This window comes from Engraulis encrasicolus, chromosome 4 (assembly GCF_034702125.1).
Source record: "Engraulis encrasicolus isolate BLACKSEA-1 chromosome 4, IST_EnEncr_1.0, whole genome shotgun sequence".
Lineage (NCBI taxonomy): Eukaryota > Metazoa > Chordata > Actinopteri > Clupeiformes > Engraulidae > Engraulis > Engraulis encrasicolus.
Window position 1 is genome coordinate 737,422 of NC_085860.1, and position 27,274 is coordinate 764,695.

General features: G+C 41.3%; 1 protein-coding gene and 1 non-coding gene across 3 annotated transcripts in view; both read left to right on the plus strand.

Annotated features, from left to right (window-relative positions):
* Positions 1–2,067: 2,067 nt before the first annotated feature.
* Positions 2,068–27,274, plus strand: part of bmal2 (basic helix-loop-helix ARNT like 2) — a 40,512-nt gene continuing 15,305 nt past the window's right edge. Inside the window, exons 1-7 of one of the 2 annotated variants that reach the window (XM_063196420.1) lie at positions 2,068–2,334; positions 19,796–19,934; positions 21,148–21,201; positions 21,624–21,665; positions 24,046–24,203; positions 24,454–24,533; positions 25,249–25,341. In XM_063196420.1, coding sequence (XP_063052490.1) covers positions 2,277–2,334; positions 19,796–19,934; positions 21,148–21,201; positions 21,624–21,665; positions 24,046–24,203; positions 24,454–24,533; positions 25,249–25,341 — 624 coding nt within the window. In that variant the 5' untranslated portion in view covers positions 2,068–2,276. Of the gene's footprint in view, positions 2,335–19,795; positions 19,935–20,257; positions 20,301–21,147; positions 21,202–21,623; positions 21,666–24,045; positions 24,204–24,453; positions 24,534–25,248; positions 25,342–27,274 lie in introns of those variants that run through there. The other variant, XM_063196421.1, reaches the window with a different exon arrangement.
* Positions 24,958–25,093, plus strand: LOC134448166 (small nucleolar RNA SNORA36 family). Its single transcript, XR_010034661.1, has one exon. It is a non-coding gene; the product is annotated as a small nucleolar RNA SNORA36 family (small nucleolar RNA).

Sequence of the window (27,274 nt, forward strand, 5' to 3'; positions counted from 1 at the left end):
CATGTCTCTTCAGTCACTGATGGTGTGAATTAGCAGTATTTGAACCAGCTGCACTGTAGCCCCTTAATGCACACCGTACCTCCAGTGGCACGCTGTAATAGTCACTGAAAAGTTAACTACCACAATACTATGACATAACACAGGGCCTAATGTACGATGACTTGGTCAGTGCCATTCTGGTAACAGCAAATTTATAACGCAACGTCTTAACAGGTTGACGACCTCCTTCCTACAGTTTATTCATCATCAATTAATGTCACCTCACCATCTGCCTCAAACACAGACCTAGAGGAAACTTCAGGTCTGAGGCCTCAACTACTTGGTCAGTGGCACTCTGATTTTGTCACCAAGCCATGACTACCACCTAGTGGCTACACAACAGACTTGCTGGTTACAAGGGCATGTGGTGGTCACAGTTTCTTTCTAGCACAGGGGACTAGTCTACTGTAACTTTCTTTTGATCAGCTCATTCTGTGGCAGGTCTTTTACTTTTTTGGTAACACTTGGTATCTATACCTCAATAGGTACCATGGAATAACTAGTGTAATGATGACCATGGTCTCCTGTCATGGATCTGCAAAACTCTGCACTGATGACCTGCGAGTTCAAAGGACAAAATACTTAAGGCAGACGTACAACACTCAAAACAGCCCTTGTTTTGTTGTTAATGGTGTTGGCTATTATATTGCATTAGTCTACATAGCAGACAAAGGGGAACATTTTCAAGCCATTGCCCACATTTTGACAGGTAGGCCGGTACATTATGCAACAATAGATTTCCATCCTTAGACATGCCACAAGGTCAAGACCGTTGTCTATTCAAGCCTGTAACTAAGTTTGTTTGCATTCCATACTGTTAGTTAAAGGTACACTCACTGTTAGTTAAAGGTAAGATTGTTAGTTGTTTATTTCCAGAATCCATGCAACCCATTCATTAATGTTACCTTTTTCATGAATACTTACCACCACCATCAAATTCAAAGTATTCATTATGACTGGAAAAATTGCACTTTTCATACATGAAAAGGGGGATCTTCTCCATGGTCCGTCATTTTGAATTTCCAGAAATAGCCATGTTTAGCTGCAAAAATGACTGTACTTAGGCTACACTAGAAAATATTAGTTTATTAATTAGTAAACTCTCGTGAAAAGATCAAATTAGGCAATAGGCAATCCAGTTTCAGTGAGCGGCATAGTTGCAGTACCTTTTTTTGACCATCACAGTTCCCCGGAAGACATCCACATCTAAAGTGCTGTTTGCATTCTGATTAATAATTGTTTTTAACCTTCCTTTGGCAGGAATACTCAAACCGAGGCTCTGGTGAATCTGTGAGTAGATTCTGCACCCAGATCAATCTACCAAATTCTTGTTGTTTTTGTGAGGATATCTCTTGAAAAGCTGTGTAGATGTCTAGTCCCTGGCCCCTCTTCCTGTTGAAACTACAAACTCATTTAATTCAGTGATGGCAATTTTCCCCAATCCCTAAGGCATCAAAGCAACCACAAATCATTTCACATCTCTCTCCACACTTTGCTCTAGCGTAGGCCTAAGCCGCCTACCCTCAGACACCTGAGTTGGAAGACTTGGACTTGGCACATGAATGCAAGGGGGTAGGCCTACTCCTTGCTCAGCAGTGGAAAAGTAGCATACTAAAAAATGTAATTGACTGAAAGTATCTTTGATTGGTGCAAAGCAAAAGTAAAAAGAAGGCCCATACCTACCTGAAATTTTACTCAAGTATAAGTTTAAAAGTACATTTTAAAAATGTAATTTGAGTAAAAGTTATATAGCCTTCTCAGTAACCTACTCAGGGCATATTCAAATATAAAATATACCTGAGTAAAAGTAAAAAGTGCATAGCTTAAAAATTACTTTTAAAATGACAAAATACTCATAAAACACTCAATTACAGTAAAGTAAATGTGATTAGGCCCTACTTTCCACCCAAGAATATTCTTTGTTTCCACCCCTGACCCTGCCTTTTACTGCCAAATATCGCGAGAGTTTCCAAGTCTCTCCGGAGACCTGCGAGACCAGACCAGTAGTAATTTGTAGGAGGAGGCTGTGCGTGTCCTTCCGCATTTCCCGGATTCATCCTCGGCGTTCCCATTTCACTCTAAATTATTTCGCACGCTTGTATCGCCCCCTCCCACCAAGCCGAAGGAAGGGAAGGAAAATCAAGTCCGTTTTCCAGCACATGCTAGTTTAGTTAGCAGGCTGTACCGCTTCGTCCACATGCATTGGAGTGCTGGGCCCCGGCGTACCGGCTCCAGCCATGTCGGCGAGGAATGCGGCGGCGAGCGACGGTGACAGAGCATCAGGCGAACAGTCAGGTAAAATGACAATTAACCCGAAGATTGGATGGGTCATGAACACCGGCGTGGAAATGAGCGTTTTACGGTAGCGTTGGTCTTGCTTGCGCCGTACGGTGACGAGTTGGCCGCTGGTGTTTCCCATCAAGTTGTACTCCTTGTTCTCACCGAAACTAGGTCAGTAGTTCAGTAGAGCAAACTCCGCTCAAGTTCCTCTCAAACAAGCAACCCGTTCTGCACAAAACTGTGGACACACTCGATCCGAACGATCTTTGACAAACATATCAATTGAATAAAAAATATTTATTTAGCATATAACATTATATAAACGAAGCAAAGGAATTGTTTATTAGCCAAGGCCTTGATGGGGGATCCAATTGAATTTATGGGATTGTAGCTAGCTGGCTAGCAAGCGAGCCCGTGCTAACGTAAGGAAACTGTTGGATAGAGCCTAGATATTGGATATATTTTTCGATGTTGACAAATAATGCAATGGAATTGGTCAGAAATATTGTCTTTGTCGTGGTCAGCAATCCACTCATCGTATGCTGCAACTGATTGTGTTTGTAACATTGTTGATTAAGCTGGGCAGCTGATGTGTTGTTACCTAAGCATAGTCATGTCGCCGACTCGAATTATTATGGAAAACAAACCTGGCCACTCTGGTAAGAGAAGGTTAAGTAGAGAGCTCGACTTCTGAGAAACAGGGTTGCCTTTTCTATTCGTTTTTAATCGTTTTTAATGGTCGTGTCTTGTTCAAAATGGGTACAACCCAGCGTCTTGTTTTGGGGGGCAATGTCTTTTAAATGTGTCAATGTCTTTCTTCAATGATGATTGATTTGAGATCGTATATACTTCAGTTAATTTGTAAAATGAGCTTAGTCATAAGAATATAAAGGGGCATAGGCTACTAATCTGACCTTTCATTACCTCTAACGTGCCTGCCTCAAGACAACACGCAATACCACAGATCAAGACTATATAATCCTAAAGCTCCCTTCCTTATGTGGATCTTTCACAAATACCATGTAATTTTCGTGCCTCCGAACTAGTGGTTTATTTTCATCGATAAAGACGTTGTTGCGGTGTGATGGTTATGCAAGGAGTGAAATGTAGGTCAAACGGCGAAACACAGGGCCACTGAGTGCAACGCGGGCTTGCTGCCTCTTCGGGCTGTCGTTTCGTCAACGTTTTCTACGTATTTCAGCAGTGAAATATATCTAAAGTATGCTTGGTGCGCGCTGGGTTTGTGAGATGTTTACGCGAAAAAGTATCGAATTGTATCAGCAGCAGAGTTCGATGGAAGCAAATGTTTGGTGTTCTAAGAACACTGCTCGTGACGTTACACCTCTCAATGGGAAGCTTTCCAGGCCGCTGTTTGTTTTCTTATGATGGTATCCGCCCAGAAGGTAGTGCTTTTCTCTGTTTGAAATGTGTAAACAACTGTACCCAAGAACACGGTATGATGCCCGCATGGTCAAAGGTGACGCCAGGGTGAAGAAAGACCCTTATAAAATCATGGTGGATACGCACCAATTTATTCTGAAACTTTCTCCCAGCCTATAGATGGGTTCTCAATTTGTGTTTTCCCCTGGCTGCGCACAACTCAGCTTCTGATTGTTGGAAAACGCTGTCGTCAAGAAATTAGCTTCCGTGGTTGGCTGCCAGTGCCTTGTCCCTCCTCACAACACCGTGTTTATAAACAAACAAACTAAAACCCATGTATGATCAACTGCTGTTGGTTTCAATCTGCACTTGTTGGAAGACACTCCCTCAGTACATCCATAGTTTTTTGTTTATTTTTATTTTTTTTTACCACAAAAGTGGTCCTCTATTTACAGAATACATTTTACTCCATTAATGACATGAGCTGTGTAGTCCGAATCACATTTGTATGGGTGGGACTGCTGATTGCTACCATGAAAATATCTAGCAAAAAGGACAAAAAAAACCATGCGTCATCCATGTAAGCATGTTCAGAGGCCACGTCCGAACTGAAATAATAAAGCTATGCTAAATGAGCCAATACAACGTCATGTTCATTAGTTCGAGATGCTGATGACTTGAAAGGTGCCATCTGTCACAATTGGCCACATCTCCACTCTTCAGTGTTGCACATGGAACAGGGAGGTTACCTCAGCCAATAAGCATCTGGTTACAAAATGATTATGATTAGGAAGTAGGTCAACCCCATTTTTCTAGGTTGTTGTTTTTATACATAATGTTAACACTTTTACATTTTTTTTGTTATCAGCCAAAAAAAGGCACTGGAGGTGATTGTCATTCACATTTCATGGACTGACTGACACAATAATACACAGAGTTCTGCTTTTAAATGTGCGTTTTTCATGATTAATCAGGAAATCCTGATTTTTCAACCTGGGGAAAGCATGTGTGAAAACATCACCATAGATGATTAATGGTGTGTGTTTTGGTATTTTTCTACCTCATATCAGGTAACTCAACAGGCCGGTGCTTTTAACTTTGCTACTGGAGCTGGAACCCATTAGAATGTACCTGACCGGGTTCAACAGCAGATGTTGCAATACTTTTCCTTAGACTCTCACAAGTCAAAATTAAGTTGTAAGAGGGGAGATAAAGGGTTAGGTGGCCGTTGATTTGTTCAGATTTGACAGGTGCTCTGTTTGTGTTCCAGACCACAGGTTAAATAGCTGTATCAAAAGGGCCGTTTCATTTGCTTTGATAATACAGTACAGGCTTTTCAGAATTATCAGAATGTACACGTTGGACGTTTGGTAAAATACATGCTAGTCAGTCATAATGCTGTGTGTGAGTTCTATTATGCTGTTGCTCAGTATTGCTATTATGTTGCTCAATATTTGACATTCTGTTTCTATCTATGTGAAAGATATCTAGATATTCTGTGGTTGACATTAAAAGGTTGATATAGAAAGAACCATGAAGTGGGTTCTAGGTGTACTAGGTGAGCTGTGCTGCTGAGCAGGAGCTGTGTTAATAGTGCACTACATGTTTTTCAGCAGCCACTCAAGGCCAATGGCCCCACACCCACACGGGGCCACGATTGAGAACAGGACACACACACGCGCACACACACACACACACAACCCACATAGCATGTTTCTAATTGTATGCACCAGTTTAGCTTTTTTGTTGAATTACAGATTTTAATGGATTTAGTATTTTGATTGTGCCTTGTGCTACAGGCAACTGGGAAAAAAATGACTTGCGTCATGTAATTGCTTTAGTCATTTGATGAATAATAATAACCCATCGTAGAAGGGCAATAGGATTTCATCACTAATTTATAGCTTGTGAATGAGTTATGTTATTACCTTCTCCTGTCAAGGTACATATTCTCAAGTTTTCATAACTACCATACTAGCTTTATGTGTTTATGTTGTGTATGTATGTATGAATCTTTTCCATGTTTAGTCAGAGTATGTAAGTCCCTCTTTTACTGAAATGGCACAAATGGCCAGTTTCATTATTCAAAAATGGTAATTTCCTCTATGCATGGTTGTGATGGCTGGAATTTATCATTTTCAGCACTTTTTTGTATAGCCATACCCTTTTGTATGCGGGTCATTTCACGTGAAATCAGACACTTAGGGACCCGACCGACACGGATTTCAATCATACTTGGTGTGCCTTTTTAGTACCAAGGTAGCACCCCAGAACTGCATTGGTTTGAATCTGACACTAATATTAAAGGAGAAACAGACTAGGAAAGGTTCACATGTGAGGGTAGGACACTATACATTTAGCCTTGATTATATCAGTCAGTGAAAGTCACAAAAAGCTGTCTGTGGTGTTGTTTGAAAGCTCTTTTCTGGCTCTACAAATTACACAATCAGCTTGGAATACAATAACCCTCAGAATATGAATTATGATAAATTTAAAAATTAGAAATTGAATATCTCCAAAAAAAACTCGTATTTTAAAATGGCCAGGTCCTTGTCTTAACGTAGCCTGCAATGTCATGAACAACACCTGAAATGCTGGTGTTTGGTTCTTTATTCATTTCAGAGATAATGGGACTCAAAAATATGGCATCATACAAATCACCTTGTAATAATATGGTAATGCCATAGTAATATGACATGACAGCATGTCTATCGGAATACCGTATGTGAAGGATGGAGATGGTCCATGAGGATGTAGGAAGTTCAGTTTCACCCCTCCAGTGCTCGGCATACATTCCTCAACACATGCTAGCCACTAGTTGTCATCATATATAGCTACAACATACTCTTTGATGCTTGAACATTTAGAAAATTCCTTTACTGAGCTTATTCTTTCAACCCTGCCTTCTCTGAATGCTGAAAATGGTCTACCTTCCACCGTTTCAATTGACAATGGGCAGAAGCTGTGTAGTTTTTGAGTACCTGGAATAGGGACCGACGAGGGTGCAGGGCCCACCGGGAAAATGCCTGTTATGCCAGATGGCCAGTCCAGTCCTGTCCTGTCCCTGACACTACTCTATTACTACTTCATTACAACTCATTTCAACCTTTATGTCCCATTATCTCTTAAATGAATAAAGAACCAAACACCCCATTTTCAGGTGGTGTTTATGACCTTACAGGCTATGTTTAGACAAGAAACCGGCCATTTTAAAATATGAGTTCTTTAGATATTCAATTTTTATTTTTTCAATTTATCATACAAACCCCAACTCCATAGAAGTTGGGACACAAGGTAAATTGTAAATAATAACAAAACACTGCCATTTTCAAAACGTCTGATTCTTACATTAGATTGAGAATGGCACAAAGAAAACATATCAGCCATCAAAACTGACCAAAATTATTGTTTTGGGGGATATTTATGAATATGTAAAAACAACACGTCTCAAAGGAGTTGGGACGGTGATAATAAAAGGAAGCAAATGTCGAGAGACTAAAAACAAAACAAAAGACAACACTTCACAGTTAAATACATTAACCGATTAGATGATTTTATATTAAAAACAGTGTTAATTCCTATCTTGGACATGATTTCACCAGCTTAAATGGTGGGTGTATTCCTTGTCATGTTTTGCAATGTTCTCCTTTCTGTAGTGCTTTCAGTGTGACGGGTCTTGGCCAAAAGCCCACCATTTTATCACCTGCTGGTCCTTATGAGGGAGTTAACTGTTAAAACATAGTAGAGAAGGCAATTTGTCCTTACTGTGTGGCAGTAATTGAAGATCTCCCTTCAAAATATAGTGCACAAGTGGCTTTTCATGCTGTTTAAACCCCATTTAAATCATTCAGCACTGTATTTAACTCTACAGATGAGTGATAACTTAACCAATGCACTACTGCAACCCCATGCCACCATAGAGGCTGACTTTTGAAGTTAGCACTAACACAAGTTGGATGGTCCGTTTTCACGGTAGCACAGGATGTGCAAGACTCTAATATTTTCAAAAATAATTGACTTCTGTAACCAAAGGACAGTTTCCCATGTCTTCTGGATCTATTTCAAGTGAGCTTGGGTGCATAGGAGAATGTTAAACCCCTCTATCATTTGCACACATGAAGCATTCTTAATATGGTCAATTTTCAATATCTGTAATTCTTGGAGTGCTAGAGTGAGACCACAGCCAATATGTATTTCATGATGTCATGAACCTATATACAATGATTTTAATGACAATAATATGTCTTATATACACTCAATCATGGTAAATCAAAGGGAATTCAAAAATGTATGTAATAACTATGCTAATTATTCCTCTGCATCTTTAATTCTGAGTGACTCAGCCTCTCTGTGATGGTCTTACACCTGGACACTCATATTTTCCATTAGTCCAATTCATTTCGAAATGTTCTTCTTTGATGTTTTTATCTTATTTGGATGTTTATTACATTTCACTGATCCCCGTCCCAACTTATTTGAGACGTGTTGCAGTTATCAAGTTAGAAATGAATACATATGTCCCCCAAAACAATATTTTTTTCTCGTTTTTAACACTTAATGTGTTGTCTTTTCACTATTCTGCATCTAATGAATGGATTGAATGTTTTGAAAATGATAGCATTTTGATTTTATTCACAATTTACCAAACGTCCCAACTTCACCGGAGTTGGGGTTTGTAATTCATATTCTGAGGGTTGTTGTATTCCAAGCTGATTGTGTAATATGTAGAGCCAGAAAAGAGCTTTCAAACAACACCACAGATATATTTTTGTGACTAACACTGACTGATATAATCAAGTCTGAATGTATAGTGTCCTACCCTCATTTGTAAATCTTCAGTAGTCTGTTTCTCCCTTAATATTTATGTCAGATTCAAACCAATGCAGTTCTGGGGTGCTACCTTGCTAAAAAGGCACACCAAGTATGATTGAAATCCGGGTCGGTCGGGTCCCAAAGTGTCTGATTTCGCGTGAAATGACCCATGCTTCGTAATGGATGTTATGTTGATGGACATGTGGCTATTATCCTGTGATGTTCTGCAGAACATTTTGGTCATCCAGTAGTGTTGCGAAACTGGGCTAGTATGCTCAAACATGTTGCTAAAAACAAATCATGCTAACTAGGCTGATCTCTCTCCTGTCCTTCTCTTTTGTGACAAATGGATTGCATTTAGCTTGGGCTTGATATATTACCTACCATAGCCTAGGAGAGACATGCTGTATAGTGTTATGGGTTTTGTAAACCTTTGCTGTTACAGCATGGTCTTTTCCATCCACATTCTACAAATGTTATTGCCACCTTCTATCAGGTACCTTTTACCACATCAACCCCTCTAGCCTACATTTTAACATGAAGGGTATGCATTATGAAATAATGGCTTACTGTGCTGTTTTCGTTGACATTTCTGCAAACCTCATGTGGTTTCTGACTGGCTGCCATAGTCAAAAAGCAAATTCTTTTCATCTGCTGTGATCTCAAATTGGAGAGCACAATTATTCACCATTTTCTTGTGAAGTGTTGTTGGCATGATGGTTACAAGTTTCAGACACGCAAAATGTTCTGTGGATTTGCTTTACTTATTTGCCGTGGCAACCTCCCAGATACAATCGGATGGGATTTGTGCTAAATAATTGTGTGTTCCACAAACCCCACTACACACTCTCGATTGGCATACATTCTGATGGCCTGTGGTGTCTCAATAGCAGGTTCAGGTTGAAATATATGATTTCTATCTTGGATTATAAAACTCAGTGTTCTAGATATCTGTTGTGAAAATTGACATTCAGGATTTTTTATGTAGGTTTAAATCGCTTGCTTAAGGTACAAACCCCAACTCCGATGAAGTTGGGACGTTTGGTAAACAGTGAATAAAATCAAAATGCTATCATTTTCAAAACATTCAATCTATTCATTAGATGGAGAATAGTGAAAAGACAACATATTAAAGTGTTTATGAAACGAAAACAAACGGTCATTCCCATTAAAGCCTTGTTTTTTCTGATAGCATCGATGAGACTTTGAACCCAATCATCCTGGAGGAACTTGTGAAAATGGCAACTCAAAGTGTGAATTCTGTGAAATTTGGTGTGACTAATGAGCTGGGCTGTGACATCAAAGAGGTGAGTCCCTGGTTTGCTAGTATGGCGATGTGAGAAAACAACACACATTTGATGGACCCACATCTTATAAAGGAACCAAAATTCTGATACAAACATCAGCGTGTCGAAAAACCACACATCCAACCTCATGAGAAAAAAAAACAGCAGCACAAATATATTTCAGAGGCACTGATACATCTGCAGAAAGTGACATGTCTGACAGGCGAAGTGACGATTGTTGACCTAGCCTGACAGTTTTTTTTTTATGGTTACGGTTGCTAAGGGCGCTTTGCCATGACCCAAAGATGACATGGCGTGTGTATTTGTTGACAAATGGGGGGCATTTTGATTCAATTGCGCGATATAGTGTGATTGAAATGCATGTAGGCATATATCATCAACTAGAGAAAAAACGGAGGTATTAGGCTGTTGGAAAAACACCCTATATAGCCTGAGTCCTCAGCATATTTTTAGCGTTTATCATTATTATTATTTTTTGTGCTCAAAGTCACAGGCGTTGCGTGTCCCTCAGCCTGACTCTGAGGACGAGGCGTGTCCAAACGTCAGCCACACATGCACCACAATACAACTAAAAACGCTTCAAAGTAGGCCTACGCTATGTGCATCTCCGTTTATTCGCAGTAGCAGGACTTTTTCTAGGATTTTTTTGGCATCAGGGAGCATCATGGCAGGTTACAGGGGGTGAAGGGGGGTGTTCCCCCCCATGAATGAGAAATTAATTAGGGGCGCTCAAATATATATATATATAAAAATAAAAGTATGAGGGTGCACCCACGGAGGTATGAGGGTGGAGCGCCCCTATTTCCCCGTTCAGAAAAAGCCCTGAGTAGCCCAGTCTGTGAGTTGGCTGTCCTCGACCGAGAGCACCACGCTGGTGCGCGGATATCCTCCCAAATCCAATATATTGACCAGTTGAATGGCAATCAACAAAAGGTGCATATTCCGAGAGCATTCGCAACGGTTTGGCATGTAATGTGCATTACCCTTTCCTGAAAACAACATACAAAGCAGATGGACAAGGTAAAACAGGGGCAGTTTCAGTCTGCACGCCAGCGATGTCAATTGTTGGAACTGCTTGAGGCAATAGCATTCTCTTCAGTCCAACCATGCCCGCGACCTCCACATTTGTGGTGAAGCACAAGGGGTGGAAATGTGCCGAGCACAACAGTGACCAACAGCTTGCTTCAAAACCACGCATTGGATCCACAGAGCCCTAGCTTGATTTAGCCTTCTCCTTGTTGGCCACAGTTCCATCATTCTTCACAGAAGGGAACTTGTGCAAAGATATTCCTTCTGTCAAGTAGCCATTTTTGCAGCTGGCACCGTTCGGCTCTCCAGCAACACACTGCTTGACACTGCGCTTTGTTTTGGTACTAGCCGCCATTGATCTGAACAAGGTGGAATGAGGTGAACTCACCCCTTCTATGTCACGCATATCATTTGCATAAAATTTGCATGTCACCAAAAAAACACTTTTTGGGAACGTTTTAACATGACTTTTAGGACAAAATATCACCCAGACAATATCCCATTTTATTTACAAGGCTTAGAACTTTCAGAATCTGTCCTGGAAATGGTCAAATTCCTTTACTTTGTTTTCGTTTCATAAACTCTTTAAGTGTTAAAACCGAGAAAAAATATTGTTTTGGGGGACATATGTACTCATTTCTAATTTGATAAATCCAACACGTCTCAAAAGAGTTGGGACGGGGATCAGTTAAATTTTGTAAACATCCAAATAAGATAAAACAACAAAGAAGAACATTTCAAAATGAATTGTACTGACGGACAATATACGTGTCCAGGTATAAGATCATCACAGAGAGGCTGAGTCACTCAGAATTAAAGATGCAAAGGGAATAATTACCATAGTTATTACATACATTTTTGAATTCCCTTTGATTTACCACGATTGAGTGTATGTAAGACATATTTTTGTTAATAAAATCATTGTATAGGTTCATGACATCATGAAATATATATTGGCTGTAGTCTCACTCTAATTCCTGGAGTGCTAGAGCTATTGAAAATTGACCATATTAAGAATGCTTAATGCGTGCAAATGATACAGGGGTGTAACATTCTCCTAAGCACCTGAGCTCACTTGAAATAGACCAAAAGACCTGGGGAAACAGTCCTTTGCTTACAGAAGTCAGCAGAAGTTGTAGAAGTCCATTCTTTTTGACAATAATAGAGCATGGCACATCCTGTGCTACAGTGAAAATGGACCATCCAACTTGTGTTAGTGCTAGCTTCAAAAGTCAGCCTCCATGATGGCATGCGGGTGCAGTAGTGCATTGGTTAAGATGTTCTCACTCCTCTGTACAGTTAAATACAGTGCTGAATGGTATAATTGGGTTTTAAACAGCATGAAAAGCCACTCATGCATTATATTTTGAAGGGAGATCTTCGATTACTGCCACATAGTAAGGTCAAATTGCATTCTCTACTATGTTTTAACAGTTTGGCTCCATCATAAGGACCAGCAGGTGATAAAATGGTGGGTTTTTGGTCAAGACCTGTCACACTGTAAGCACTACAGAAAGGAAAACATTGCAAAACATGACAAGGAATACACCCACCATTTAAGCTGGTGAAATCATGTCCAAGAATTAACACAGTTTTTTATATTAAATCATCTCATCTGTTAATGTATTTAACTGTTAAGTGTTGTCTTTTGTTTTGTTTTAGTCTTCCTCGACATTTTCTGCCATTTATTGTCCCCGTCCCAACTCTTTTGAGACGTGTTGGATTTATCAAATTAGAAATGAGTACATATGTCCCCCAAAACAATATTTTTTCTCGGTTTTAACACTTAATATGTTGTCTTTTCACTATTCTCCATCTAATGAATAGATTGAATGTTTTGAAAATGATAGCATTTTGATTTTATTTACTGTTTTCCAAACGTCCCAACTTCATCGGAGTTGGGGTTTGTAGTTTAGGGCAGGGGTGGGGAACCTATGTCTCAAGTGCCGTTTGTGGCCCTTGAGGCTGTTTTATCCGGCCCCCGATATAATTTTAATGTTATGTATCTTCACATGAAATATGACATATTTTGTAAAGTAATTGTAGAAAATGCATTTGCAATACAATTAAGTTATATTCAGGGGACCTAGAGATGGTGGGGTCTGTTTTAAAGGTGGCTGCCTTCAATATAGGCCTTTAAGTGTAGGGGGAAATCCTGGTTTGTGTTCCTAGTACGGACCTCAGAGGACTTTTACGGCCCTCGGTCGAATGAAAAAGGTTCCCCACCCCTGGTTTAGGGGGTTAAACCCTTTTCTTATTCCCCCCCTCCGCCAAAAAAAACTTAAAGCATGGCATGAATCTTTCCAACTGAAAGCCTGGATTGAATGTTATGAAAACAGGGATTTTTTTTGTATCATATTCTTTTCAATTTTAGAAATATGGGTAAACTTATTCAGCTTTTGCTGATAGTGGTGCAGTTGACTTGACAGCAAATGTGGCTAGTGATTTACTGTAAGTAATTGATTTTTATAAAGATTTGTACACATCATGCTTTTCATGCATCCTACAGTTACAATGATTAGTATAAAATCCTACCTTAATGTGCATTATGAAATCATATGTGTTGGATGAATTGGAGTGAATTTTTATATATTTTATAAGATTATTATTATATTGATTATTATTTTATATGGCTCTTCTTAAGGGTCACATTTACCTTTAATGGTCCCTCCAATGTGCAAAGGTCACGTATTTGTATCATGGCTGTTGGAAAAGTCAAAATAATGTTCTTAGTGCAAGTACCGGTAGTCTGTTCACTTATCATAACAGAATATCAGCAGTAGGCCGATACAAATTATTTAGCGACTGGACATTGCCATAAATGTGACTTACATTTCCTTTAACTATTTTTAGTTTGCGAGGCCATTTTATGGAATATGCAGTAAGTGCTATTGAGTTCATCTGGAGGAGTAAGTAGGCGATGCCTGTGGGTAAGTCACACTAGAGATGTGTCTACAAATTGAAGCAGTAAATGGTATGAGACGGGGAAATTAACCAGAAGGTTTGTTGCTGTAGTAAAGTCCCTGTTGTTTCGAAATATGAAGAAGGCATTAAAAATGCATATGGCTATTTGGCCAAGTTAAAATCTGCAAGATCTAGGAAACGCTGAATCAGGATTCCCCCACCCATGGCACAGACTTGCTAATGTATCTAGTCAGTGAAAACTCCTGAAGTAAGTGTTGATAAGAGTCTAAGCATCCCTGATTGTTTTGGTCATCTGACTTCAGGTGGCCACATGACCAGGATGCTGCAGAAGGATGAGGAGGTGTGTGTATGGAGCTTGACTGAATGGAGGTGTGGGTTTACATGTTGTGTGGAACACATCAACACAGCAGCATCTCTCTCTCTCTCTCTCGCTCGCTCTCTCTCTCACTCTCTCCCCGCAGAGCGCAATAATCCTCCAAACAGATCTGTACTCCACTGCCCTTGATTAAAAATCAGGTTGTAGCGGATCTGTTCGTGGGTTATTTAGGTCAGTGGGTCTGTGGAGCAGGGGTGGAACAAATAGGTATGAATAGTACACTCAACTCGGCATGGCCAAACCACACAACACTGCATCACACCACGGGGACACGACCTTGCACTCCTTTTCAGAACTTGACGAGGGTTGGCATTGATGAAAAGAGAGCTCGAGAGAGAGAGGCAGAGCGCCTGAGAGAGAGGCAGAGCGCGAGAGAGAGAGGCAGAGCGCGAGAGAGAGAGGCAGAGCGCGAGAGAGAGAGGCAGAGCGCGAGAGAGAGAGGCAGAGCGCGAGAGAGAGGGGCAGAGCGCAAGAGAGAGGGGCAGAGGGCAAGAGAGAGGGGCAGAGGGAGACCTGGGTGTGTGTGCTAAAGGCTTGTGGGAGGATGCGTGGTGTACCGCAATCAATTTGAATAGTGTTTTCAAATGAAAACATCGAAGAGTGTGTCTTTTTTTTGGGGGGGGGGGCATGGGATAGGGTGCATCAAATGCCGCCTATGAAAAAATATTGCCATGGCCCTATAGTAAAAATGTTCTACACCCAGTAAAAACACACTGTGTAAAATATTTTGAAATTTGGATGAAGTCTACCGGGGCCACCAGTCCCATGAAAATAGAAAATAGTGGTGATAGTCAAAATCTTGGAATAGAAACAGGACTAGACTAGCCATCTGGCATAGCGGGCATTTCCCAGTGGGCCCTGCACCCTCGTGGGCCCCCATTTTTTTATTACTCTAGGGGTGGGTATTGGCAAAGGGTTCACGATTCGATGCGCATCACGATACACATGCCACGATGCGATTCTATCACGATGCATTGCGATTCATGTACTACTGTGATGCATTGCGATATTTACTTCAGTAAATGTGTAAAATACAGCTTATTTGTCAGTTGCTGTGTAGCTTTCTTAAGTCAGTTCATTCTATTTAAGCATTCTATCATCTGGGAGAGAGCTTACATCACAACAGAAATATTACCTATTCTCTACTGAACAAAATAACCCGTGGCAAATCGAATTTTATTGTTATCAAATAATCAATTGTCATGAATCCATGCAGTATATTGAGGAAATAAGTATCACGATACCTTGTCATGAATCGATGCATTGTATCGTGAGAGTAAGTATCGCGATGCATCGATATGACGATTATTTTGCACACCCCTAGAAAATAGGGGCCCATGAGGATGCGGGGCCCACCGGTGAGTCAGTTCTCCGCCACTAATAATAATGAGGGGGGGCCCCTTAAATCTAAAAGTGCCCGGGCCCTATTTATCCCCTCAGTCCAGCCCTGAATAGAAATGGACATTACGGTGCATCAAGCTACCCAATAAAAACATATTGCCTCAGCTGTGTGATAATGTTCTATGCACAGTAAAATCACTCTGTATAAAATATGTTGAAATTTAGCTGAATTGTACTGTGTCCACCAGGCCCATGAAAATGCAAAACAATGGTGATAGTGATAGGCAACCTGCATTCCAAAGCTGAAGTCCAGTGCCACATATTCCAAATATAGCCAATATAATGAACCAGCTCACCCACTGCTAGTATCAAGCAAGAGATTGCGAATGTAATAACCTTGTTATTATAATGATGGACTCGGACACTGGAGTTTGGTTACCGTAAAGTTTACTGTACTCTTCAGATACGTAACCACAACTGAATTAACTGTCAGTGGAACACTGTATATAAACCCTCCACGCGAGAGGTGGAATTCCATTGATACATTCTATTTACTACAGCGAAGCTGTATGACTTTTGTGTGTTTCACCTGTGGGCCTACAGGATTGTACAGGTAGCTGTTAATACCTGGTGGAACATCTGTACTAAAGCTGTGAATGCTCCTTGGAATGACTCATGTTTTTTTCAAGAATTCCCTCCAGTAGTTCAATAGAGTACAGAAAGAGTGGCTTCCCAAAACCTGCACTTACAGTGGTGCTCATATGTTTACATACCCCAGCAGAATATACGCTTTCTCTGCGATTTCTCACGAAATATGACGGATTACACAAAACCTTTTTTTTCACTCATTGCTAGTGACTGGCTTAAGATATTTATTAGCAATATTCTGCTAATAAGGAAACAACCATTCTGCCAGGAAGAATGTGCTGTTTTGTCATCAGAGAACATTAAGAGCCTTATCCACAACTACCACAAACAATTTAGAGCGGTCCCTGATGTTAAACAGGGCCATATTCAGCATCAGAAACTAGGGTATGTAAACTTTTTAAACAGGGTCATTTGGGTAGTTTGGGTTGTGATCATGCTTTTGAAAGAGTAAACACAGAATATTGCTAATAAATATCTTAAGCCAGTCACTAGCAACGAGTGACAAAAAAGGTTTTGTGTAATCCTTCATATTTTGAGAGAAATCGCCAAGAAAGCGTATATTCTGCTGGGGTATGTAAACATATGAGCACCACTGTAAGTGACTTCTAGGTATGTCATGGGTATCACCAGGTCCAGAGTTCATTGCCAAGGGCCTCTCAGGTAAGTTATTGTACTCATCTGATGGAGTAAAGTGAAATGCTACTACAGGCGATGGGATAAAGAAGTAATGGCACTATTCGATACAGTTGTATTGACTGCCTTGTAGCCTAGTCATTCCAAGGAGCATTCACAGCTTTAGTACAGATGTTCCTCCATGAATTGTAGGCCCACAGGTGAAACACACAAATATAACAGTCATACAACTTTGCAATCTCTTGCTTGATACTAGCAGTGGTCCAAGGCAGCAAGGAATTGATATTGTGTTGCAAGACTGCAATTTTGCCTGAATATAGCAGTTTGACCATCAGTCTGTCCCGAGACTGAAGTCTGTGTAAGTGGATCGACTGAATACACACCCTACTTAGATATTCCTTCTGTTTGTGCTCCCAATACAGGTGATTTCACTAATTACCTCATCAACCTAGATTAAGTGGTAATTAGGATCAGCTGGTTCATTATATTGGCTGGGGCAAATGTGTCACAGGGTTTGTCCACCTCTGTTTTAAGACAATGGGAAACCTGGATTCAAAAGCTACAATCCAGTGCCACAGATTTCAAATGACCTGGTTTTACCTGTCCAATTGCCCTAATTGGAAAGGTGAAACTAGGTATGTCATTTGGAATATGTGGCACTGGACTTCCGCTTTGGAATGCAGGCTGCCCATCACTATCACATTATTTTGTATTTTCATGGGCCTGGTGGACCCAGTAGAATTCATCTAAATTTCACCATGTTTTACACAGTGATTTTACTGTGCATAGAACAGTTTTATCACACAGCTGAGGCAATATGTTTTTATTGGGTAGCTTTATGCATCGAAATGTCCATTTCTATTCCAAGATTTTGACTATCACCATTATTTTCTATTTTCATGGGGCTGGTGGCCCCGGTAGACTTCATTCAAACTTCATTCCACACAGTGTGTTTTTACAGGATGTAGAACATTTTTACTACAGGGCCAAGGCAATATTTTTTCATAGGGGGCATTTGATGCACCCTAGCGTGGTGGGTGAATTGCCCGCCCTTAATTTGGATGGGATCATATTACACCAGTGTTCTCAAACTTTTCCTGCCATTCCCCCCTTCAGAGGAAGGGTATCTGTCTGTGCCCCCCCTCAAGCAAAATGGTTACGAAAATACAAATAAATAGACCTTAGTAGGGGTGTGACGAGATGCTCTGCTCACGAGACGAGACACGAGATTGGGTTCACGAGATCGAGACGAGACGAAATTTTAAGAAAACTAAATGACAAATTGTATGACTGGACAACAGACCTATTTAACACAGTTGTACATGCCTTTTTAAATGTTTTATTATAACTCACGTGTGATGTAAGCATGAACTTTCAATAAACTTTTTCCTTTACAAATTTAAATGAAAAAATAGGGCTGTAAATAGATGTTAAAATAATCTAATTCATTACAGACTTTGTAATAAAGTAATCTCATTTTTATCATCCCCATATGTATTACACACCAGGGCGGTAAAGCATCGCGGAACGGCCGCAATTTTTACCGGCGTTGGTGAAAATACATTGAAACATATCTGTCCTTACACACCAACCGGCGGTAGTCGGGTGTCAGCGGCGCGGGAGCCGGCTCTGCGCTGCGCTGCATTTGGAAAATAGAACTCGAGCGTATTTTTCACGCCGGCGACCGGCGGTGTCTCATTCAAATGAATGGCGAAGTAGCACGCTAGCTTTGGCTGTGGGGGGTTTTGAACAGGACTGGCCACGCACGCCGACGCTGTCAGTGTGAAAGGCAGAGAAAAACACACCGGCCAAAACTAAGCAGAAAGACAGCTTTCTTCTCGCGTCCGTTCCGTTGGTTTTTGGTTTTTGCACAGGATGTCTGTCAAAGGTACTGCAGGGTATAGTGGCTATTAATAACTGTATTCCCCTCCCCCCCAACATCTCTCTCGCTTGCGCTCTCTCACTCCCTCTCTCACTCACTCTCACTGCTTCACGTTCTCTTTCTATACTACTTTCCCAATATCTTCATTTTCTCTCCCTGTCTCACCCCCCAAATTCTTCTCTTCCTGTGCCTTTTTAGGTTTTGTTCTTAATGTTTATTGAGCCATTTGAAATAATGATACTAAATAGAAATGCACTCAGAGAGTGCAGACCTCGGCCAAGTAAGCTGTTTGATAAAACATTTGACTGTTGCACCCCATTTTTTTACCAAGTCTTTCTGCCTTGTTTTTGTGTAGTTAGAAACTGGAATGTCAAAATTTGCCCTATCCCGCAATGGTGAAGAATCTTTAAAAAAAATAAATCCTGGATCCGGATCGTTTGCCAGATCACCACCAAAATTGTATCACTTCTTCCCTTTGTCATTTCCAACAACTCCACAAAATTTCAGCCAAATCCGTTCAGAACTTTTTGAGTAGACAGACAGACAGACACACACAGACAGACAGACAGACACACACAGACAGACAGACACACACACACAGACAGACAGACACACACACACAGACAGACACACACGCACAGACAGACACACACGCACACACACGCACACAGACACACACGCACACAGACAGACACACACGCACACAGACACACACACAGACAGACAGACAGACAGACAGACAGACAGACAGACAGACAGACACACAGACACACAGACACACAGACACACAGACACACAGACAGACAGACACAGACACACAGACACACAGACACACAGACACACACAGACACACACAGACACACACAGACACACACAGACACACACAGACACACACAGACACACACAGACACAGACACACACAGACACAGACAGACAGACACAGACAGACACAGACAGACACACACACACACACAGACACACAGGTAATAATGTATTTGGTTGTTTGTTTTTGTTTTTCCAAGGCATTAAACCTGTCTGTTCCTCTTGTTTTTTCCACGTGTGTGTAGGAGATGTGGCATTATTAAACTCCTCTTCCTCTTGTTTTTTCTGTGTGTGTGTGTGTGTGTGTGTGTGTGTGTGTAGGGGATGTGTTGGAGGAGGATCTCCAGGGCCATTCTCTGTCTGTGTCAGGCCTGCTGACCCCCAGCTCGGCTGCTGCTGCTGCTGCTATGGCGTCTGGCATGGATATGCCAAGGAAACGCAAGGGCAGCATGGACAGCCAGTAAGGCCCATCTCTCTTTATTTGTAGTTCTTCCTGTAACTTTAATGTTTCGCCATGTTGTGACCGAAATTGGCTATGGCTGGATATTTGGATACGTGCCGCTTGCTTGTCTTCAAATGTCACTAACCGTGTATGTCAAACTGCTATCATCCCCCAGCTGGCTCGAGCATGATCTACGCATATACCACAGTAGTGATTAAGTGCCACACATCCATTGCCTCCTCAGTATCTCCCCCATATCCAAGTAGCCTTGGGCATCCAATTCTGCTTTCTGTGCAATGTACAGAAATGGTACGATCGCTTACTCTAACCCCCTCTTTCAGTGGGGTGTCCCCAAACAACATGAAAAAAGACAAAAATGTTCCAGTAAGTTTACCCTTTCTTGCCTAATGTTCACCACACTGATGAGGCAATCTTACACATATCAACTAACGCTTAAAAAAAAGAACACAGCTGAAGGTGGTGAGGAGGCTGAAGAAGCTCACATTTTATCATTAATTCACCATAACAATGATCCCCTGTGTATTCTGATTAAGATGTGCTAGGTGTACATTTGCAATGTAGGGAGACCATATAGAAAACATTCTATTGTATGGTTTGAACCTTTTCAAGAGATGCCATGCTCCATTTCTGGAAATAACCTCATTTTACACCTCTCCTTAAGTTAAATAATTGAGTTGTACCTCTCTTCCTCTCTTCCAGTCGTTCTTGTCTGGTGATGCTACTTCTAGTTACAAGCTAGCAATTATCAATAGCTGGTAGATTGACCCGTAAGATTCAATGACGTATGCTAATTTTGACGTACAATGTGCACTGCCTGATTCAGAGTATTGTTGGTGTTACAGGAGAAAGGTAAAACCCAAACATTGAACTTGTTTCCAGAAATAATACAGTATCACTTTAAACACCCCTCCACATTGTATCATTAATGTTTTTCGATTATTATGCAGTATTAGAAGTATGGTTACATTATAGAAAAAAAATATTCATCTGACGAACCTTTTTAGAAAATAAAATTATTTTGCATGCAATATACCCAAACAATCGGCAGTGTGTAGAGGGTGTGTGAACAGCCAGGGGATCACTGCATTTCCTCTTGAGGGAAGTTTACTTTGTATTCCAGGAGGTTGGAAGGGAAGCACAGAGGTGTTCTGAGTCTCCATATTGTTTGCCTTATCACAACAACGGGTGGCATGTGTCTCTCTTTCCTCAGGGATACTAAACCATTGGTTCTTATGGACGAGGACATGGAGGATGACCAAGACAGGTAAGAGACCTGTAGACCCGTGTTTTCAACCTGGGGGCTGGGACCCCATGTGGAGTCGTCTAGTATTCAAATGGGATCACCTGAGATTTCTAGTGGTGGAGGAACAATCCTGATTACAACTATTTTTTCACTAATTTCTATCATGGGGGGGGACCTATGGAACCTATGGCCCATGGGCCGTTTACGGCCTCCGAGGCAGTCTTATCTGACCCCTGATATAATTTTTATCTTATGCAGTTTCACATGATATGTGTTTTGTAAAGCAATCTTAGGAATTGCATTTAAAATACAATTGAGTGCGTACCGTAGTGGGGTCTGTTGTAAAGGTGGCCGCCTTCAAGTTTGTTGACCAATGATTAAGATGAGTTCCTCTGTCTGTTTGCTTTACAATCTTGACTCAACACTGTGGACTTCTATTTCAGGTCGGAAGGAGATGACCAGCACGTCAAGATCAAGTGTTTCAGGTACTAATTTCTGCCATTTGTACTGTACCTGCTGGCTGCTCAAAGTCAAAGGCCCTCATTTATCAAACTAGCGTAGAAACCATCATAGAAATGAGCGCAGAACTCGTCGTACGACAAGGCTCACTTGAGAGATTTATTAAACATGCGTATCACTCCAATCCCATTGTAAGAACGATTGGCTGTTGATAAATCCAGCGTATGAAAACCATCTTAATAAGAATAATCACACCACCTTTAAAACGGCGGGAAGTAGACCGTACCCCTCACTTTACGACATGGAGAGACGGAAACCGGCTAAAACCCCCGCGTTTCTGGTTGATTGACAGTTTGAAATTGGGCATTACGGCGAGGTAGACGACAAAATAACACGTGGAAATAATTAACAACCGCAGTCAACAGTGTTTTATTTGTCAATATGGAAGGGGGTCGATTCCTAATAATGATGATTAATGAAATGTTTGATTGACTGCAGCAGAAAAGACAATGGTAGTAAACGTTTATTTCAAACAAGGTCATGAATAAAGGGTCCTACGTGAAACTGGCCAACAAACAGTGCCCAAACCTTTTCTTGGGGAAGGTGGTTTTGCATGTCCAGTGCGCTGTCCTGCTTCCGCGCTCATGTGCGCCCTGCTCCTCTCCTGCGCTAGGGTTGTCTGGACCTTCGTGAGAATACCTTTTTGCCACCTACATGGACGACTATATAAAGTGTTGTAGTAGTTATGTGTATTCGGATAGTAGTCTAGTTGCGTGCGAAACTCAGCCAGGAGATTATTATTTATTGTAATTATCATGTAGCCTACATTATGTTATTATGCACTGTTAAGAAAAGAAGGGACTCGTCACACTTGCGTCCTGGCGATATGGGCTACTGACCATTTTACACTCACTTTACACAATTTGTCACAGCTTGCACATTTTTGCCCATTCATCCGATTGATGGAGTAGTTATGTAAAGTCATTGATGGATGGTGCAGACACACTTGGTAGGGTACCAATCCCTCCTAATCGCCTTGGGAAAGTCATCCATCTCATAGCCAAAACCCAAATGGATTGCATGTGCATTTGCGCATTATGCCCTGTCCCTTGGCACCATGCGATGCAGGATTCTCATGACCTACTCTCCTGGGAAGAACATGTCGTCTCACTCAGGTTGCCCACCTATCTCATCCGTGTGCCCACCTGCGAACGCGAGCGTTATAAGCTGGTTCCATTGATCCGACTGAAGGCACATTCTAATATGCGGCTGTATATTGCACAATTATTCACAAATCATGTCAAATGACAAATTAAATTAATAGTCTCTTGCAGCTGTTGACCTATGCCAAATTAACGCAGCACTCCCAGCAAGGCTGCGCCAATTCAAACAGGTAGAGAAGTTGGGTTATAGCCAAAATATACAATTTAAAAATGTTTTGTAATTATCTTGGCCACATATTTACGATAATGACTTGTTGCGCTACAGCTGCATGTTGGCGATCATAGTCGTCTCAAATCCAACTTGAAAACTGCGTACACCACCTGACACCAGTCGTACCGATTTCATCTTTCCTGCACTTACGATGGGATATGATGAATGCCAACCTGTCGCAGAAAAGAAGTACTCATCACGCATGCATATTTTTCATCTTACGCTAGTTTGATAAATGAAGGGCAATGGGTGCGTTTGCCAGATTTGCTTCATACACAAGAGAATGCAGGAATATTTTTTTCTTCACAGTAATTTTTTCATTATTAGAGATGTAGTCAAGACCATGTACAGGGAGAGTGAAGATTCACAGTCTAAAATCAGTTCAATACTCCAGAAGAAATTAATGGATTAAGACAGTGGTTCTTAACCTGGGGTGCGGGCAACCCCTGGGGGTGCGCCAGAGATTCCAGGGGGTGCGCAGAATTTTGTTTGTGTTGAGGTTGTGACTCAAATTATGCTTGCAAACATTATTGTTAGTCAAATTAAGACCAAATTATAACACGTCATGGTCCCCATTTTAAGTCATTAAGGTATTGATTAATGTCTCAAGCAAGAATCATTGCGATTAATCACTGAAAAAAAATTTTTTTGTGCATATACACACGTGCAGAACTTTGTGCTGGGGGTGCGCGGCTTGTCTTCGGCACAGGAAAGGGGGTGCGTTAAGTAAAAAAGGTTAAGAACCACTGGATTAAGGGATCACACGGTAGGCCTTGATAATTAGACAGCTGAGAGGGGGTTGGTCATTTGCCTTTGGGAGACATTATTGCGTTTTTTTTTAAATGCTATTTTGGTCATTGGCAAGCTTATGATGAGGCGGGGGTGGTCTTATTATGAGCTAAAGGGGGCATTTGTTTAGAAAAAAGGTTGAGGTTGACCCTTTTTTTTCTCCTTCTTTTGGTCCGTCCTCAGGGAGCCCCACAGCCAGATTGAGAAGAGGCGGCGGGACAAGATGAACAACCTGATTGACGAGCTTTCGGGCATGATCCCCTCCTGCAACCCCATGTCACGCAAACTGGACAAGCTCACCGTGCTGCGTCTAGCCGTCCAACACCTCAAGTCTCTTAAAGGTGAGCCTGCCGCTCTAATGTTGAACACCAAGTCAGGGGTGTGTTTCTTATTGTATATTATTATATACTTTGTTGGTTGTGTCATCTTGGAAGCCATGTTGCGTGATGATGGTTGTAAGGATTTTGACATTGTAATTCACAGGAGAATAAAATGCAGCCCCTTTTTATTTGTTTAACTGCTAATTGGAAATCAGAAACTGTTACTTGAGGTGCCAATCTCCTTTTTTGTTTTCTTGCTCTGCACCTCCAGGTACCACAAGTTCCTTTGCCGAAGCCAATTACAAACCCTCATTCCTGCCGGACGATGAACTCAAGCACCTAGTGCTCAGGGTAAGGCCTTTTGAGTGGTAGGGGGTTTAGTATGTGTGTTAGGGTGCATCAAACGCCCCTCGTCAATCAGGTTTTCAAATGAATGTAGTTGCTGCCAAAGGTGGTTCTACAAAGTATTAAGCAAAGGCTGTGACTACTTTTGTAAAAATGATTTCTTTCTTTTTTATTTTTATCAATTTTCAAAACTGTCAAGACAACTTGTTTTTCACATGTTCATAATGTAATAATTTATGTAGGATTTTGACAACAGAGATTCATTTGTAGCATTTGGAACAAGGCTGTAAGATAATAAAATGTGAAAAAAGTGAAGCGCTGTGAATACTTTCCGGATTGACTGTTTGTTCTCATCATGATGTAGCTGTTCATATACATTTGAAAACATTTATTGGGAAAAACATAGGCCTACTATTGAAAATTCTGTTATTTCCAAAGAGTTGAGTTCAATTCTGGGCCTCTCCCCAGTCTTGGTAATTTATCTTTGGTACAGCATTCTGCTGAGGGTCATTGGTTTGGGGCGGTCATCCTCATTGACCCTCTCACATCCGCCCTCAGCTAATAGGTTCTGCATTGTTTGGATGTGGTGCAGGGTTTATATACAGCATGTTGGGCATTGCAAAAAAAATCTCTTATTGTTGCCTTGGCTTGATTTTTTTTATGGGCAGGCATGGTGAGTTTGTGTGCTTGTCTCATAATTCTGCATTGTGTTCCCACCCAGGCTGCCGACGGCTTTCTGTTTGTGGTTGGCTGTGACCGCGGGAAAATCGTCTTTGTCTCCGAATCAGTCTCCAAGACCCTCAATTACAGTCGGGTAAGTGAGGTGGTGGCTCAGGTGGTAGAGGAGCCCAGTCGGCAACCTGAAGATTGCAGGTTCGAGCCCTGTTCTGCCTGACCCCCTAGATTTGTCCTCCATATCTAATCTAGTCATCTCAAAACGGTCCGCACAGTTTTCACAACCGCTGATACGTATATGATAGAATGTGCAGGTCAAAGTGCCTTAATAGTCTTGCTGCTGCTGCTACGCTACACCCAGTTGCTTAGCAGCATGTATTTGGCACATGCTGGGAGCGGAGCCACTGTCAGGGCTTGTAAAAGTTGTATGAGTTGGTCAGAGCAAAGCATGGATGCATGTGCAGGCCTTTTTTTTAGCTGAGCTTCCACAGGATGCAATGTCAGAAATGGGCCATTGACCCAGTTTATAGGCCCGATCAGCAATGCTGTTCAGCACAGGCCTACATCTGAGACATATTTTTCACACTCAGCAAACAGCCCGTCATGAAACACTTCCTGCCCCCGATATACAGTAAATGTTATAGATTTGAAAAAAAAAAAAAAAAGACTTGACGCAGACTCTGCTGACGATCTTAAAGGTTGTTGTTGCACAGATGCTACTCCTGGTATGAATGGGTTAAAAAAGACTTGAAGCAGTCTCTGCATCATCCAGTGGCATCCAGTTGGAACTGCAAAAATGGCAGTGCAAAGTGAATGCAGTATGTACCGACTAAATGCTGTATTTGGAGGCACATTGGATGTATTATGTACAGAATGCAGTGTTCTAATGTTCATTAAAGGCAGAGCAGGGCTATAAATCAACTTTTTCGTCACCAGCCAAAATGGCTAGTAGATGTAATCTAACCAAACGACCACTCACTAATGGGTCAAAGTGGCTAGTAAGTTGGCCTTTTCTACCAGCCAAACTGAATTATCCCAACATGGGCGTGATGATGTATGCTAAATGGGGGGATGAGTCTTCCCCGACTTCATCAGTTGTGGTTTCAAAGAAACCACGGAGCATGGATTTTCAGATCAACCATGTGAAAACCATGGCAGTCCATTGAGATCCAAAACTGAACTTTAACTTTGAATTTAGAACCACGTGCCAAACGTCCTCGTGCAAAAGCATCTCTAAATCTAACCTCACCTCATTTCCACAAACACAAGGCGAGTAGTGGAGGTGAGATAATGAGATGGAAACACAATGTGTACCTTTGGCTGATCGTTTTGGTGCGCAACAGGTTAATTGAAATAATAAACATGATAAAACGTTTTGTTAAAAATGGAGTTTGGTGTGTTGCCTAGACAAGTCCGGAAATTAAAAACTGATTTAAAAGGCTGATCATTCCCCACAGTAACAGCCACATTGTATTTGCTGACTTTTAAAAGCGCTTCTCTGTACAGTAACGTGACATTAATATCACCGGAAATATGTGGATATCAGCTGTCCGTCAGCATATGACACTTACATGCATGCTGCAGAACGAACAAGGAAATCAATCGTCATGAAAAAAAACGGAGACTTTATATTCTGTCGCAGACATAGGAATTAATTGGGCATGGGCATGCAACGCCAGGCCAGGATTTAAACGCGCAGCTGATAGGGTGTACTAAAGACCTGAAGCGAAATGCCAAAGACATGCTCTGATATGTAGGCCTACCTTTTTACGTTTAGCTATAATGAGATTCAGGAAATATTTTGAGTCTTACAAACTTGTAGCCTACCTCAGTAGGTTGTGGCTTTGTATGTCAGGCATCAGTTCAGAAAGTTTAATAGGCTTCATGCACATATGCACGAGTTCCAATAAATCGCAAAAGTTGAGGAGTTGCAATAAAAACCCTTTACTTAACGTGGCTACAACATAGTAAAAAATGGTGAAGGTTCTTTTTGAATAGGCATACTTTGGGTGGCTGTTTGGACGACTGGAACATCAGTCTTTAGTCTGACGTGCCTTGTCAATTTGCGCATG